The sequence below is a fragment of the Periplaneta americana genome, chromosome 3 (genome assembly GCF_040183065.1).
Source record: "Periplaneta americana isolate PAMFEO1 chromosome 3, P.americana_PAMFEO1_priV1, whole genome shotgun sequence".
NCBI classification, from domain to species: Eukaryota; Metazoa; Arthropoda; class Insecta; order Blattodea; family Blattidae; genus Periplaneta; species Periplaneta americana.
In genome coordinates, this window is record NC_091119.1 from 149,626,049 (window position 1) to 149,640,132 (window position 14,084).

Below are 14,084 nucleotides of genomic sequence, written 5' to 3' on the forward strand. Positions count from 1 at the left end.
CTTGTTGCTCTACTCGCTTGGCTACTGATAATCTTTCTCTTAATTCTCCAATCACCAAATAATGGTCAGAATTACAGTCTGCACCCCTGAAAGTTCGAATATCTACTATACTAGTATGTCTCCGTTTATCTATCAAGATGTGATCTATTTGGTTGTGTGTCAATCCATCTGGAGAAGTCCAAGTATATTTATGTATATTCTTATTGCTGAGCAAAATTTTATAGAATGAATTTATTAATGACGTTTGACAGAGTGGATCGGAATAAACTGATGGAGATATTAAAGAATATTGGCGTGGATTGGAAAGAGATGAGGCTGTTTAGTAACCTTTATATGAAACAGTGAGTCAAAGTCAGGATAGGAGAGGAAATATCAGAAAGAATCGAAATAGGGCAAGGAGTACGTCAAGGATGCCAGTTTATCACCTACCCTGTTCAACATCTATACTTGGAGAATTTAGTGAAGAACTGTTCTCAGAACATGGGAGGAGTGACAGTAGGAAGAAAAAGAATAAAGTGCACAAGATTTGCTGATGATATGGCGTTGTTAGCAGAAGAAATAATAAAGGATATGTTACTGGAGTTGAATGATAGCTGTGAGAAGTATGGAATGAAGATAAATGCCAACAAGACGAACGCCACGATCATAGGAAGAAAAGTAAAGAAGGTAAACTTGCGATTTCAAAATGAGACAGTAGAACAAGTGGACAGCTTCAAATACTTGGGATGTACTGTAATCAGTAACATGAGCTGCTGCCAAGATATCAAAAGGAGAACAGCAATGGCAAAGGAAGCTTTTAATAGAAAGTGAAGTAAGTGCTTTGTGTGGAGTGTGGCATTGTATGGGAGAGAAACATGGACGAAGTGAAGTGAAGAGAAGCGATTAGAAGGATTTGAAATGTGGATATGGATAAGGATGGAGCGTGTGAAGTGGACAGAATAAGAAACGAAGCTGTGTTGAAAAGAATGGGTGAAGAAAGAATGAAGCTGAAACTGATCAGGAAGAGGAAAAAGAATTGGCTGTGTCACTGGCTGAGAAGAAACTGCTTTCTGAAGGATGCACTGGAAGAAATGGTGAACGGGAGAAGAGTTCTGGGCAGAAGAAGATATCAGATGATAGACATTAAGATATATGAGTCACATGCGTAGACTAAGAGGAAGGCAGAAAATAGAAACGACTGTAAAATGCTGGGTTTGCAGTTAAAGACCCCCTTGGGCAGAACACTATGAATGAATGAATATTAATGACATGTTAAACAACGAAGAGCTACTTGAACAAATATATTTCAATGCCAGTAAAACTAATATAAGAAATTTCGGACATTGTAGCATAAAAACTCCATAGTTCTGAGAATGTGCCCTAAATAGAACAAACTTTCAAGTAAAGTTGAATTGGACCACTGTTTGATCTTTAGTCACTTTAGAAGCAATTAAGCATAATAATAATAATAATAATTGCAGACCTCCCTCGAAAAAAAGTGTAACATCAAATTAATGAAATATGTGAATTCTGAAGCATTTATTTACAACAATAAATGAATGCATCCAATAGCTGAATAAACTTGTATCCTTGATTAATCGAATGTAAATACAGGCCTAAAAAAATATGCTCCTGAAATTATTTTATTTTCTTCTGAAACATGTATTATAGATTTGATAGTTACACCCTTATTCGAGGGAGGTCTTCAATTAACTGTTTGTGATTTTCATCTGGCATTTTTTTGGGTAAGATTACTAATATTGCTAATTTTTTATTAGTTCTCAAGAATAATAATTAATGTAAGTTTAATACCATCTAGTTTGATCTCTAATGTTATTACATTTATTGCTTATTATTATTATTATTATTATTATTATTATTATTCGATTAATTAAAATGTGTCTCAGTGAAACTTACAACAGAGTCCGTATATGCCACCTTCTGTCTGATGCTTTTCCAATTCACTGTAGGATAAAGCAAGGAAATTTATTTTTTAACTTCGCTCTAGAATATGCCATTAGGAAAATTCAGGATAACAGAGAGGGTTTGAAACTGAACGGGTTACATCAGCTTCTTGTCTATGCTGATGACGTGAATATATTAGGAGAAAATCCACAAACGATTAGGAAAAACACGGAAATTTTACTTGAAGCAATTAAAGCGATAGGCTTGGAAGTAAATCCCGAAAAGACTAAGTATATGATTACGTCTTGTGACCAGAATATTGTACGAAATGGAAATATAAAAATTGGAGATTTATTCCTCGAAGAGGTGGAAAATTCAAATATCTTGGAGCAACAGTAACAAATATAAATGACACTCGAGAGGAAATTAAACGCAGAATAAATATGGGAAATTCCTGTAATTATTCGGTTGAGAAGCTTTTGTCATCTAATCTGCTGTCAAAAAATCTTATTAAAGTTAGAATTTATAAAACAGTTATATTACCGGTTGTTCTGTATGGTTGTGAAACTTGGACTGTCACTTTGAGAGAAGAATAAAGATTAAGGGTCTTTGAGAATAAGGTTCTTAGGAAAATATTTGAGGCTAAGAGGGATGAAGTTACAGGAGAATGGAGAAAGTTACACAACGCAGAACTGCACGCATTGTATTCTTCACCTGACATAAATAGGAACATTAAATCCAGACGTTTGAGATGGGCAGAGCATGTAGCACGTATGGGCAAATCTAGAAATGCATATAGAGTGTTAGTTGGGGCGGCGGAGGGAAAAAGACCTTTGGGAGGATAATATTAAAATAGATTTGAGGGAGGTGGGATATGATGATAGAGACTGGATTAATCTTGCACAGGATAGGGACAGATTGCTCGCTTATGTGAGAACGGCAATGAACCTGCGGGTTCCTTAAAAGCAGTTGTGTAAATGAGTATTATTATTATTATTATTATTATTATTATTATTATTATTATTATTTACTTATTTATTAGTGATATCAAGAAATACAGAATTTTATTAGTGCATATTTATTGACATATTTTAAGGTTTTTAAAATCATATTTGCATGCATATTTAGTAGGTTTTTAGAGCATGAACTTCGTGGCCCTCGTCATAACTTTTCTTCTCCTCTCTCCATCTCGATGATGCAGCGGAAATCGGCGTACAACAAAATGTTTACTACTGATGACTGCTGAGCTTCCCAAATGAGTGTCACATAATACTCTATGTACTCACCCGCCAACGTATAGTCCATATCGAAGCCATAAAACTTTATGTTTTCTAGGTGCAAACTTCGGTTGACGAAAATTCTGTAAATAAACAAAGACCAAACATTAATAACCTGTGCAGCACCAGTTATAATACAGCTACAATTATATTCGCCTTATGTACAGGTGTCTGGAAATTACTATTAAAACACTATTTGGATGTCGATGTCGATTTACACCTAAATAATCTGCTACATCTTTTGAAGATCCAATGAAACGAAGCAGGCTCTAGGCAATATTTTCCGGAGTACTACGTACTGCGCCAAACCCAAGTTATCGGGCATCGTATTTTAGGCGCGCTTCCAGCTCAGATCTACATTCTTCACGTTCTCCGATATCCGACTATCCTAAGCCATCAACAGTGAGACGAGCTTCGGAATCTTCCGTCGAGAATTCCATCAAAATGTCGAAGTTGAACTGCAGGCGTCGCAAGTAACCAGATTCACTCACAACGGGAGAAACTGATGCCAAATACGATTAAAGGAGATGGCATCAACTATGTTTAGTCCTGTTACGGCAATCATGCAAAAAAAAATACACTGCGGAATGACTACATATGGGACCTTAATGATGTGAAGATAACTGCATTAAAACGGCGGCACCGTCACGAGAATATTCCAATCCCAGAAGAATCTGTAACCTTTACAGCTGAGAAAAATGTTTCCTCAACATGCCTCTTCCTGTTTCTGAATTAATAATAATAATAATAATAATAATAATAATAATAATAATAATAATAATAATAACAACAACAACAATAACAGTAATACATTCTAAAATTTCGCCTTGTCGTTTCATCTGATGATGATGATGATGATAATAATAATAATAATAATAATAATAATAACAATATTAATAATACATTGTAAAGCTTCGCCCATGATCCTCTTTCCTCTGTTGTTCTTTTAAATTCTTCATATTTGTTGCAGTTCATTTATTGGGAATAACTTTGATATACTCTCTTCTTCATCTTCCTCTTCCTTCCTTGCCTAGCATTTTTCCTTCCAATATATTAACTAAAAATGTGTTATGTCTGATTGTACGAGCAATGAATTTTGTTTTTCTGTCCTCTAATTTCTTCATTAATGATGAATGGATAGAACAGAGAAAAATTCTCTCCGGCACCGGGACTCGAACCTAGGTTTTCAAGCTCTACGTGCTGATGCTTTATCCATTAAGCCACACCGGATTCCAGTTCCGATGCCGGATCGAATCCCCTCAGTTTAAGTTCTACTTCTCAGTTCTCCCTTTGGTAACTTACCTTCATATACTGTGTCACAGAATACGTGACAGTGGCACAATGTCCAACGTACTATGTACAGAGGTGCACTCATTACGAGTGACTTAAGTGGCCGGAATCCGACGGGATGAGCGTCGTCTTGAATCACTAAGTGATTACGTACGCATGTCATATTATTATGATGTACCGAAGTACATATGATATTTCCGTGCAGGAATTCTGCGTTACCATATGATGAAGGATGGCTAGAACAGAGAAAAATTCTCTCCGGCACCGGGACTCGAACCCGTGTTTTCAGCTCTAGGTGCTGATGCTTTATCCACTAAGCCACACCGGATTCCAGTTCCGATGCCGGATTGGCATTAATGTTCTACTTTCATTTATTCTCTTTAAAAAGTTTCAATATACGAAACTTTATCTCAACAGATTTTTAACATTCTGTATCAGATCCACACTTCCACGGCTTTGGAGAATTCCTTTACATGTTTTCCAATTTAACTCGCAAGGTCAGAGCTAGCGACTCATCCTGTAAAATGTTATCATTGAAAAATGTCGCTAGAAAAATATAACATCATTCACATCATAAAGGCGCTGAATAGTTATGAAAATGCGTCACACGTATGAGGAACTTCATTCAATTCGTACATTATTTTTCCCCTTAAGAATTATCTTGGGACAGAAGACAGAACGGGTCTCTACTACGTTCGAAACCAACGCATTGTCAAGCGCTTAGCAATGCGATGGCAGTGCGGAGAAATGAATACGGGAATCGCTCGATACAGCAGTGACTTCAGAAAATTTGTGGCAGCAGATAGAAAACTTGATACTCATTGTACTCAACAGATATCAGGTTACAAACAAAGTCTCCTATCATAAAAGGATAACAAAATTGTTTCACTTCTCTGTATGAACTGTGCCACTATAACAGTTGCTAAGTGAATTGTGATAATAAGCGATGGAGATGAATAAATGTAGACTAAAATATATCTTTATCTGAGCTTTAAGAGATAAATCTCGTAAGATAACAAGCTTATCTATAATCCATAATAAACACCTTAGATTTCTTCAGATAATAATTGTATTATAATTAATCTGGATTGATCTGGCATTGGAAAATCACGAACACATAACAAAGAAATAAGTAACAATAAAAAATAGTACTATGACGTAATGTTTTCATACATTCCTATTCCCAAAATAGAAGAACTCGATGGCTATAGTTAACATCTCTAATAATGATTATTCGGTGTTCGAGATTGAAACGTAAAATACGGCCAGTTTGAAAGGAAAAATTCATTGGAAGACTGATATTCAGAGGACAGCTGGTATGGGCAGGCTTTTCGAGGGCGGACCTGAGATGTATTCATGCACTTAGCCTTACATTAGCACACTGTGGGCCCTAATATGGGATGATTCAAGTGGTCAAGATGGAATTCGTGGATCAGACGCTGACAGATGGGTCATCCTATCAGCTCTGACAGAGCCAGGCCTCATCCTATAACAGCATCGCAGACCTTCAACCAGCCTGTTCCTAATATTACCACAGCCTAGAATGTACAGTCACGAAGCTCAATACGTAAGGAATATGCATCCATAGACAGTTGCTAACCACTAGGATCGCTACTATCGCCTCATCACAGAGAATGTGAAATAGTACCGGCACAGTCTATTGTTCCTAGTACTCCCAACAACTCAAGCTTCGTGACTGTATATACTACTCGTAGACTGTGATATTACTGTAGATAACAGATGAAATAAGAAAGGCGGAGTGTGTTGGTGGAATTAAAGGGGAAAACGGGAGTATCCCGAGAAAACATCTTTGTTCACCAAAAATTTCATTATGGCCTGGTTAGGAATGGAACCCGGGTCGCCTGGATGGAAGACCAACGTGGCAGACAGCAGGTATGAGGCGCGTTCGGAAATTTAGGTCCGGCCAGCAAATAAAAAAAGAATCAAGAATAATTACAGCTTAAAATATCTACATACATGCTTTACTTTACCCACACAGTTGCCACTGACATCTACGCATTTTGTGGATTGTGGAATGGCAGCTATCTTATACCTATGATAAAGAAGTGAGACGTCCACTAAAACGTGTCAACACATATGTTCATCCGCTGCCCTCTTCATCATGGTCACTGATTTGCTCTACTTTAAACTGCACCACTGCTTAACTTAAACCAACGTTCACTCATAACGTTAGACACAATCTCACAAAATTGTCATTTCTGCAACACTCTTTTCGCAAAATTCAAGTCACTGGAGACGGAGTTCTTTGACAGGTACAGATAAATAGATAAATCACTTCTATGCCTTATATTTCTTTCATTTGCGTATCAGACCTTGATTCCTGTGGAAGTGGTAGATTTAAAGATGAAGTCTTAAAATAACAATTTAATATGTGAAAATAACGTAACAATTAACTTCCGTATTCAATTAGATCCTGCAGTCAGATAATATTGTAAAAATGATTAACACACGTCATATAAAAAGTTCATAAATTAAACACTTAACATTACAATTAAATTACAAACCGTTTACTGTATTGTTATACCAAAAAAAAAATAGTGAACAGGTCAAGTACAAATAATACAATCCAGAAGGACTGTCTCGCAGTTTGGATTTCGCTTCATAACACCATCGTTGATTAATAAACTGAAGATAATATTGAAATGCATACACATAAAACTACAGTATGTTATAGTCACCATCATCCTGACAATTATTAGGCCGAGTGGCCTGTTACGTTCTTGTTTTCTGTCCATCTCTTTTGAGGTCTGCCAACGGATCTTTTTTCCCTCGGTCGATAATTTAAAATCTGTTATTGCTCATTCTGTTGACGTGATTTTTCCAGTTTTCTTGATATCGCCAAATGTACTATTCCGTTACTGGTTCAGCCTTGAGTTCCTCCATGACATCCTTAACGCGCTTGTGGTCGAATTTAGTGTATCCCGCAGCCCTCCTCATGAATCTCATCTCACATGCTATGATTCTCCTAATATGAGCTCTTAACTTCTTAAGGTCCATGCCTCACTTCCTTAAGAGGAAACTGGTATTGCGAGAATATTATACAGGCGTAAACGGATACATTTCTGAACAACTGCATTGCCCTCCCAAGCCAAAAGGGCGTATCTCAAGGATTTTCTGAAAATCAGTTTTTGAAATAATTGGAGAGTTCAGATGCTAATGTATTTATTTCCTAAAGGAAATGACCGTTTCTCAATGAATTGTGCCTTTAAAATGTAATTTAATGAAAGTCGTATCTCAAAATTAATATAAATTCCTAAGCGAATTTGGCGGAAGTTCATTTTTCTAAGCAAAAAGGCCGCTTCTCAGACATACGTTCCTTTCGCTTAGTATTTCCTATTTGCCATTCTAGTCAAATTATACGTAACTGCATTAGTAACAAATCCTTCGTGTTTTAATCCGTTCTCAGCAATGTAATCGCCACTACCCGAACGCTCATTCCCCATAGTTCAAACATAGTTCTTATAATTAATTCATTGTTGATCATGAAAATTAATATAAAAGGTGTGTTCCGATTAATTTTTCTAGCTTATTACTGAAAACATGTCACAATTTTCATTTGCTTGTTAGTTATGTAGTCAAGACGCAGAATATTGATTCTACTCAGCCTTATTTTAGAAACTCCATTATAATCACCACGTACTGTAAGTAAAGTAACATTTATTTTTATCACTATTGGACTGGTAGTTCGTATGCACAAATATTTTAGGGACGACAAAATGGACAATGAAATTATTCGTAGACACATAAATTCATTTAATCCTACCATATCACATTATACATTACCGGAGGGAGCATGCACCTAATCGTCTTTATTTACCAAGTGATATAACTCTGACTGCCATGCATCATGATTTTATTACTCAATGTTAATTAAAAATATTCATATGAAAAGTACCGAATGGTAGCCAGTGAAATGAACATATCTTTTGCTAAACTGGGGCATGAGGAATGTGAAAATTCTGAAATCTTCAATGTGCATAATAATAGCCACACAAAGGAAAATTTGGACACTAATTTTTAAACTTGTAAAACGTGGAAAACATATTGAGAGAGTAACAAAATCTCGGGCCAAATAGAGAGAAGATGCTGAAAAAATTGAAGAGGTTAACAAAATAATTTATTGTCCAGATCTTCAAAAAGTTATATTGTTGCCAAGACTGGAAACATTTAAGGTAGCTATATTCACAAGTGTTTGACCTGTTGGGGGAAAAAAAATGTGCAAGCCGTTCGCAGCTGTCTGGCACGAGGCTCTCTTTGAAAGGAGCAAAGAAGAAATCGTAAGCACTTTCTACAATTTTTTCAAGTACAAGAGAGATTGTTCAAAAATTACTCTTGGTTGGACAACTGCACGGCCCAGAACAAAAACTGGACATTCTTTTCATTTTTGATTTACATTTTTAATTCAAATGAAGTAAGTACTAATGAAATTTTGAACCAGGCCGTACGTTTATGGCTGCTGATCCTTTCATCACAAAATAGAACAGTCAGTGAAAAGACGTGGATATAAAGTATATGATTTTGCAGACTTTGTAGATGCAGTAAAAGCAGCATCTTACCAGACTAAGGTACTGCCAATGGAGCTTCAGTATTTTTTCATTTGGACTGACTACTCATCGCAATTTAAATTGAACCTGATTCATCCAAGAACCTGTCTGCATGATGTGGTTTAAATATCGGTTTCCAGAGGATCATACAGTATGCAGTACAAAAATGACTTTAATGGTACATCATTCAACATAAATTTCCTAATTGGAAAAATAGACAAAACGAAAGAACAGTTACCACGTCCTGAGCAGCAACGAAAACCTCTTGGATTCCCTGCTTAAAAAAAATTGTGTCATAATTCGCAATTTGGGTGGAATAATGAAAAACAGACTGACATTTTGGGAGAATCTTCCAGTAAATGATGACTAAAATTTTATTGTGTTCAAGTATCAATTATTTGGTATTAACTAACTTTTCAGTGTTTTATTATTTTTTTAGTTAATTTATTTACCTCAGTATTTTACGTAGAAGGGTTTTGTGAACTGTGTACCCTAATAAATATAACCAAACATTTATTTTCAACTTCAATGTTGTATATTTGTATCATTAATATAGGCTATTAACAGAATGATTCGTAAATAAATTCCTGTCCCTTCACTAATTTTCCAGATATTTGTCTTAGATTGCAGTATTTTTTGCAATACTGCTATGCAGTATGTGTTGTAATTTAATAAAATAATAAAAATAATAAATAAAATAAACCAAAATTAATTTCACTTACTGGTTTTTATGTAAAATATGAAATACGCCTAATTTGCTAAGCATATCATTTATCTTCAACAATTAATATTAATACTTAGCAAATTAGGCGTATCTCAAATTGTACATAAAATGTAAGCTAATTAATCTAAAAATGGTATTCTATATATTTTGAATATATTTTAATAATGAATATGCCAAAAATTCCAGTAAATTAACTTTAAAAGTAGGTGCGCTTTGATCATTCACTAAATTCTCAATACTGAAAAATATTCAAGTTTTGAGATACGCCCTTTTGGCGTGGGAGGGCAGTGCAGTCTTGAAGACACTATTAATTATATTGTATAGTGTATAGTATATTCACTAAAGTACAGAAAAAATGTTTAAATTATAATTGCGAACAGATATTAGAAAAAACTGGATTATATTAAAAAGTGAACAAACAGGACTAAAGAATAATTCAGAAAGTGAAGAAAAAAAGTATATATAAGTAGGCCTACAGATAAATGACTCGAGAAATAGGTCGATATTATACTAAACGAAATGACAATATTTAATTAACGAGAGAACATACCGATGCCATGCTACTTTCCGATATATGGATGACGGTTCATGTGAAGAATATGGAAATGTAACAATATCAGTAGCACTCATAGTCACTAAACAAACGGGTCCCCACTATTGCTAATCTATGCATGGGAAATCTAAATTGTGCATTTAAACAATGACGATTTCGCAATAAGTCGATTCTGCATAGTAAACAATCGTGTATAAGGAACGAAATTGCCAACCTCTGCACATTGGACAGATACCAGTTTGCTAAAACCACTGCCTGCTGGATCGCATCTTATGTAAGCAGCCATAAGATGCGATCCAGCAGGCAGTGGCTGAAACAATAGAGATTCTGCGATAATTCGATTATTTAATATTATATTACGTGAAGAACGTGTAGGCCTATTTAAACACGAGCGCGTCTGCAGTAATGTGAAAATGAACAAAGCTTCATATCTATCCAAAATAAAATTTCCATCCGGTTGTCTGTTTCATTGAACCAACTCATCATTTCGTAGTGTCATCTGTTTGGGAAAAAAAAAAACGCATTTCACACAAAATGCACAAAAGCTTAATTCAAACAAACCAATTTTTGTAATTACAGTGGTGACATAAGAGCTTTCAGATAGTATTACCACAGTCACGAAGCTTGAGTTGTGAGGGTACTAGGAACAATAGATTGTGCAAGTACTATTTCGCATTGTCGGTGATGAGGCGATAGTAGCGATCCTAGTGGTTAGCAACTATGTATGGATGCATATTTCCTACGTATTGAGCTTCGTGACTGTATATACTAGACTGTGGTATTACTAAACACGTAGTCTACGACTGATTAGCACCCATTATATCTTTGGGCACCTACATGTTAGCTCTGTATGCGTTCTTCTTCGCACTTGTTCGAATTGTACATTGAAAGGCATACACTGCCCACTCTCGTGGCCGAGTGGTTAGCTTCTCTGTCCTCCACCGTGGCGATCCGGGTTCGATCTCCGTTTGGAAGGAATTTGTGTTGGACAAAGCGAGCGTGAGGGGTTTTTCTCTGGGTGTTCTCCCGTTTCCCCTTACAATTATCATTCCATCGATCCTTCACAGTCACATAGCTCCGCGGGATCACAAAGTCAGGCTTCCAGAACTAATAAAAATAACAAAGTTGTACATATTGTGTTTAATAAAAACAATATATATATATATATATATATATATATATATATATATATATGACGTGATCTAGAGTTAGAGTTGAGATTTGTGCCCCGATGCTAATCTCAGTCGTGGGTTCGAATATAAACTTTGGCTGATTCTCTAGTTATTTTTTCCTCATGTTTAAAGTTCTTAGCCTAACAAGGGAGAAAATTACTGCACCTGAAAACAAATAAGCGAGCGGGACGAGGCCGAAGTGCCTTGCGGCCACAGTTGAAGAAAAACGACTGGGAAAACTACATCAAGTGCTGCTGCAACACGATAATGCACGGCCGCACTCCGCTAACATGATGAAACAGCTATCCAGGAGCTTCGTTGGAGGTGATTTCACGTCCCCCAAATTCTCTCGATCTTGCGCCCTCAGATTTCCACCTTTTCCCCTTCTCTGTCCAATAATCTTCAAGGGAACTCCTTCGATAACGAAGATACTTTACAAACATGGCTTCTGACTTCTTTAGCCTAACTTCAAACCAGCAGATTTTTTCAGAGGCGTAATCAAAAACGACCCCAGCGTTGGTAAAGTCATAGATGATGTAGGAGAATATATTACTCATCAATTTCTATATTCTATTCATCTCAAATAAAAAATTCTGTCGCAGCTAAGAAACGCTACCAACTTTTGCATCAACGCAATGTGTGTGAAAATGGATATTTTCAATATCCTACTGTACACAACATATTATTTATGGCACAAACAGGACAGCTATCTGCAGTAATCTGTGGCACAAACAGGCTATTCATACTAGATATGTATTTATTCACACTACAAATGAGTAGCCTATAGGCACCGTGCATGGGTCTGAAAATCGTACTGGTGGCGCCGCGCAGTGTCTCAATTTCTAATTAATTATAGGCCCGTAGTCATTCACTGGTCATGACTGTGTGATACAGAAATTACATGCGGCTTTCTGCCGATAAAAAGTTGTAATATTAGTAAGAATGGGTTCATTGAGTTCATTCATTCATAATGTTCTGCCCAAGGGCAGGTCTTTCACTGCAAACCCAGCATTCTCCAGTCTTTAATTATTTAATAGACGCAGTGGAAAGTTCAGTACTGCTAGAGGAGTGCAAAAATGTAACTACAGAGTTCCTGAAATATCAGTGTAATTGTTTGGCATTTAAATCAGATTTCAGACCATTGAATGAGGGGGAACAGTCATATTACGGAAAAATTGATCTACTTAGACTATATTTTGATGTGATGACGTGTGTAATATTTATATGTGTATACTGTATCTACATATTTCACATTTTAATGTGATTCAATTCTAAAAGTAGTCTTAATTACACTTCCTGAATAATGGGCCACTGCAAATTCGCTAAAATACAACACATATGAACAATATCATCAACACACTACGTATGATTGACGTTCTGGCTGATATATACATCTGTTATCAGGCAGTACATCTCATTTGACGATGTGTCAGAGGAAGAACAATATTGTTTGTATGTATATAAGTCTGATTAGTGTAATATGTAGCTAGTCGGAGATGTATGCAGTGGAGGGGAAAAGGAACTGGCCACCCTACCCCATGATCTTCTGGCCTAGTTGCCTCATAAGTGGATCTTCTTGGTATTACTTGTGAGGTTCAGACTTGTTTTCGGACAGTTGACTAAACAACAACAAAATCAACATACGGAAGCAGTTCAATTGATAGTTTGTGTAAAATGTTATATATTTTAATTCGCTGCATGCACCTTTCAACATTAATTCGAACACTGGCAACGCTGTAAGTAGTTTCGACTTCTTCAGCTGTTAATTTGCCATCATGCAGATACGGTGGAGTAACAACAATGATCCCTTTATCGGAGAGGTTTGTCTTTATTCCGGGAAAACTTGACTTCATCACCACCTTCTAATAAAGTTGTTATGATTGTATCACTCGATCTTCCACCATAGCATTTAGATTTGGAGGCCACCATCTGATCCACGATGGGTGGCTGTTCCACTTTAACTTCAGTACAATTAATTGTCACTCTGCATTTTGGGTAGTCTACTTTCTTTTTGATATTGCGGGCATTGTTTCCTAATACTTTCTCTGCTAGGCCAAAACCCAAAATTACAGTAACCACTGTGGATGTCAACAATATTACAGTGGTGGTAAAAATACATCATAATTATAGTTGTACGATGAACTCCGAACATCACCCCTCATAGCAGAATACGACAATTCAGCTTTCATTTTAATTTGAAAATATGAGTAGACGATTTTCTTTACTAATCTTACTGTATAATTGTGTTTCAATTGGCAGCAATTTTAACGAAATATTCAAAACCACAATCTTGTCATTACATTTCTTATGTGACTTCAGTTCGGTATGTAATGGAATAGACACTTGAGTAGACAATTCACACAATTCAATTGTGAAAGAAAAACAAAACCACTAAGAATGGTTTCGTTTACTTCTGCCTGTATGGTTACTTCATTTTTCGAAATAACACTTGTTAAGCATTTGCCTTCCATAATACTTACATTTTAATCTTTTCTTCTTCTTTTTGTGTCTCTTTCGTACCTTTCCGGAGCTAGTTGAGATGAGGCAGCCTTTTTCTTGTAATCCTTTAGAAAAATACTGGGAACGGTATACTAGTTTTGGGGGTGTCCTGATCTCGTT

The 14,084-nt window shown here is 36.1% G+C and overlaps 1 protein-coding gene across 6 annotated transcripts in view; it reads right to left on the reverse strand.

The window, feature by feature from the left end:
- Nt5b (5' nucleotidase B) overlaps positions 1-14,084 on the reverse strand; it is a 186,625-nt gene that overhangs the window by 43,566 nt on the left and 128,975 nt on the right. For all 6 annotated transcript variants that reach the window (XM_069821770.1, XM_069821769.1, XM_069821771.1 and 3 more), the window contains one exon: positions 3,171-3,244. In XM_069821770.1, coding sequence (XP_069677871.1) covers positions 3,171-3,244 — 74 coding nt within the window. The remainder of the gene's footprint in view (positions 1-3,170; positions 3,245-14,084) is intronic.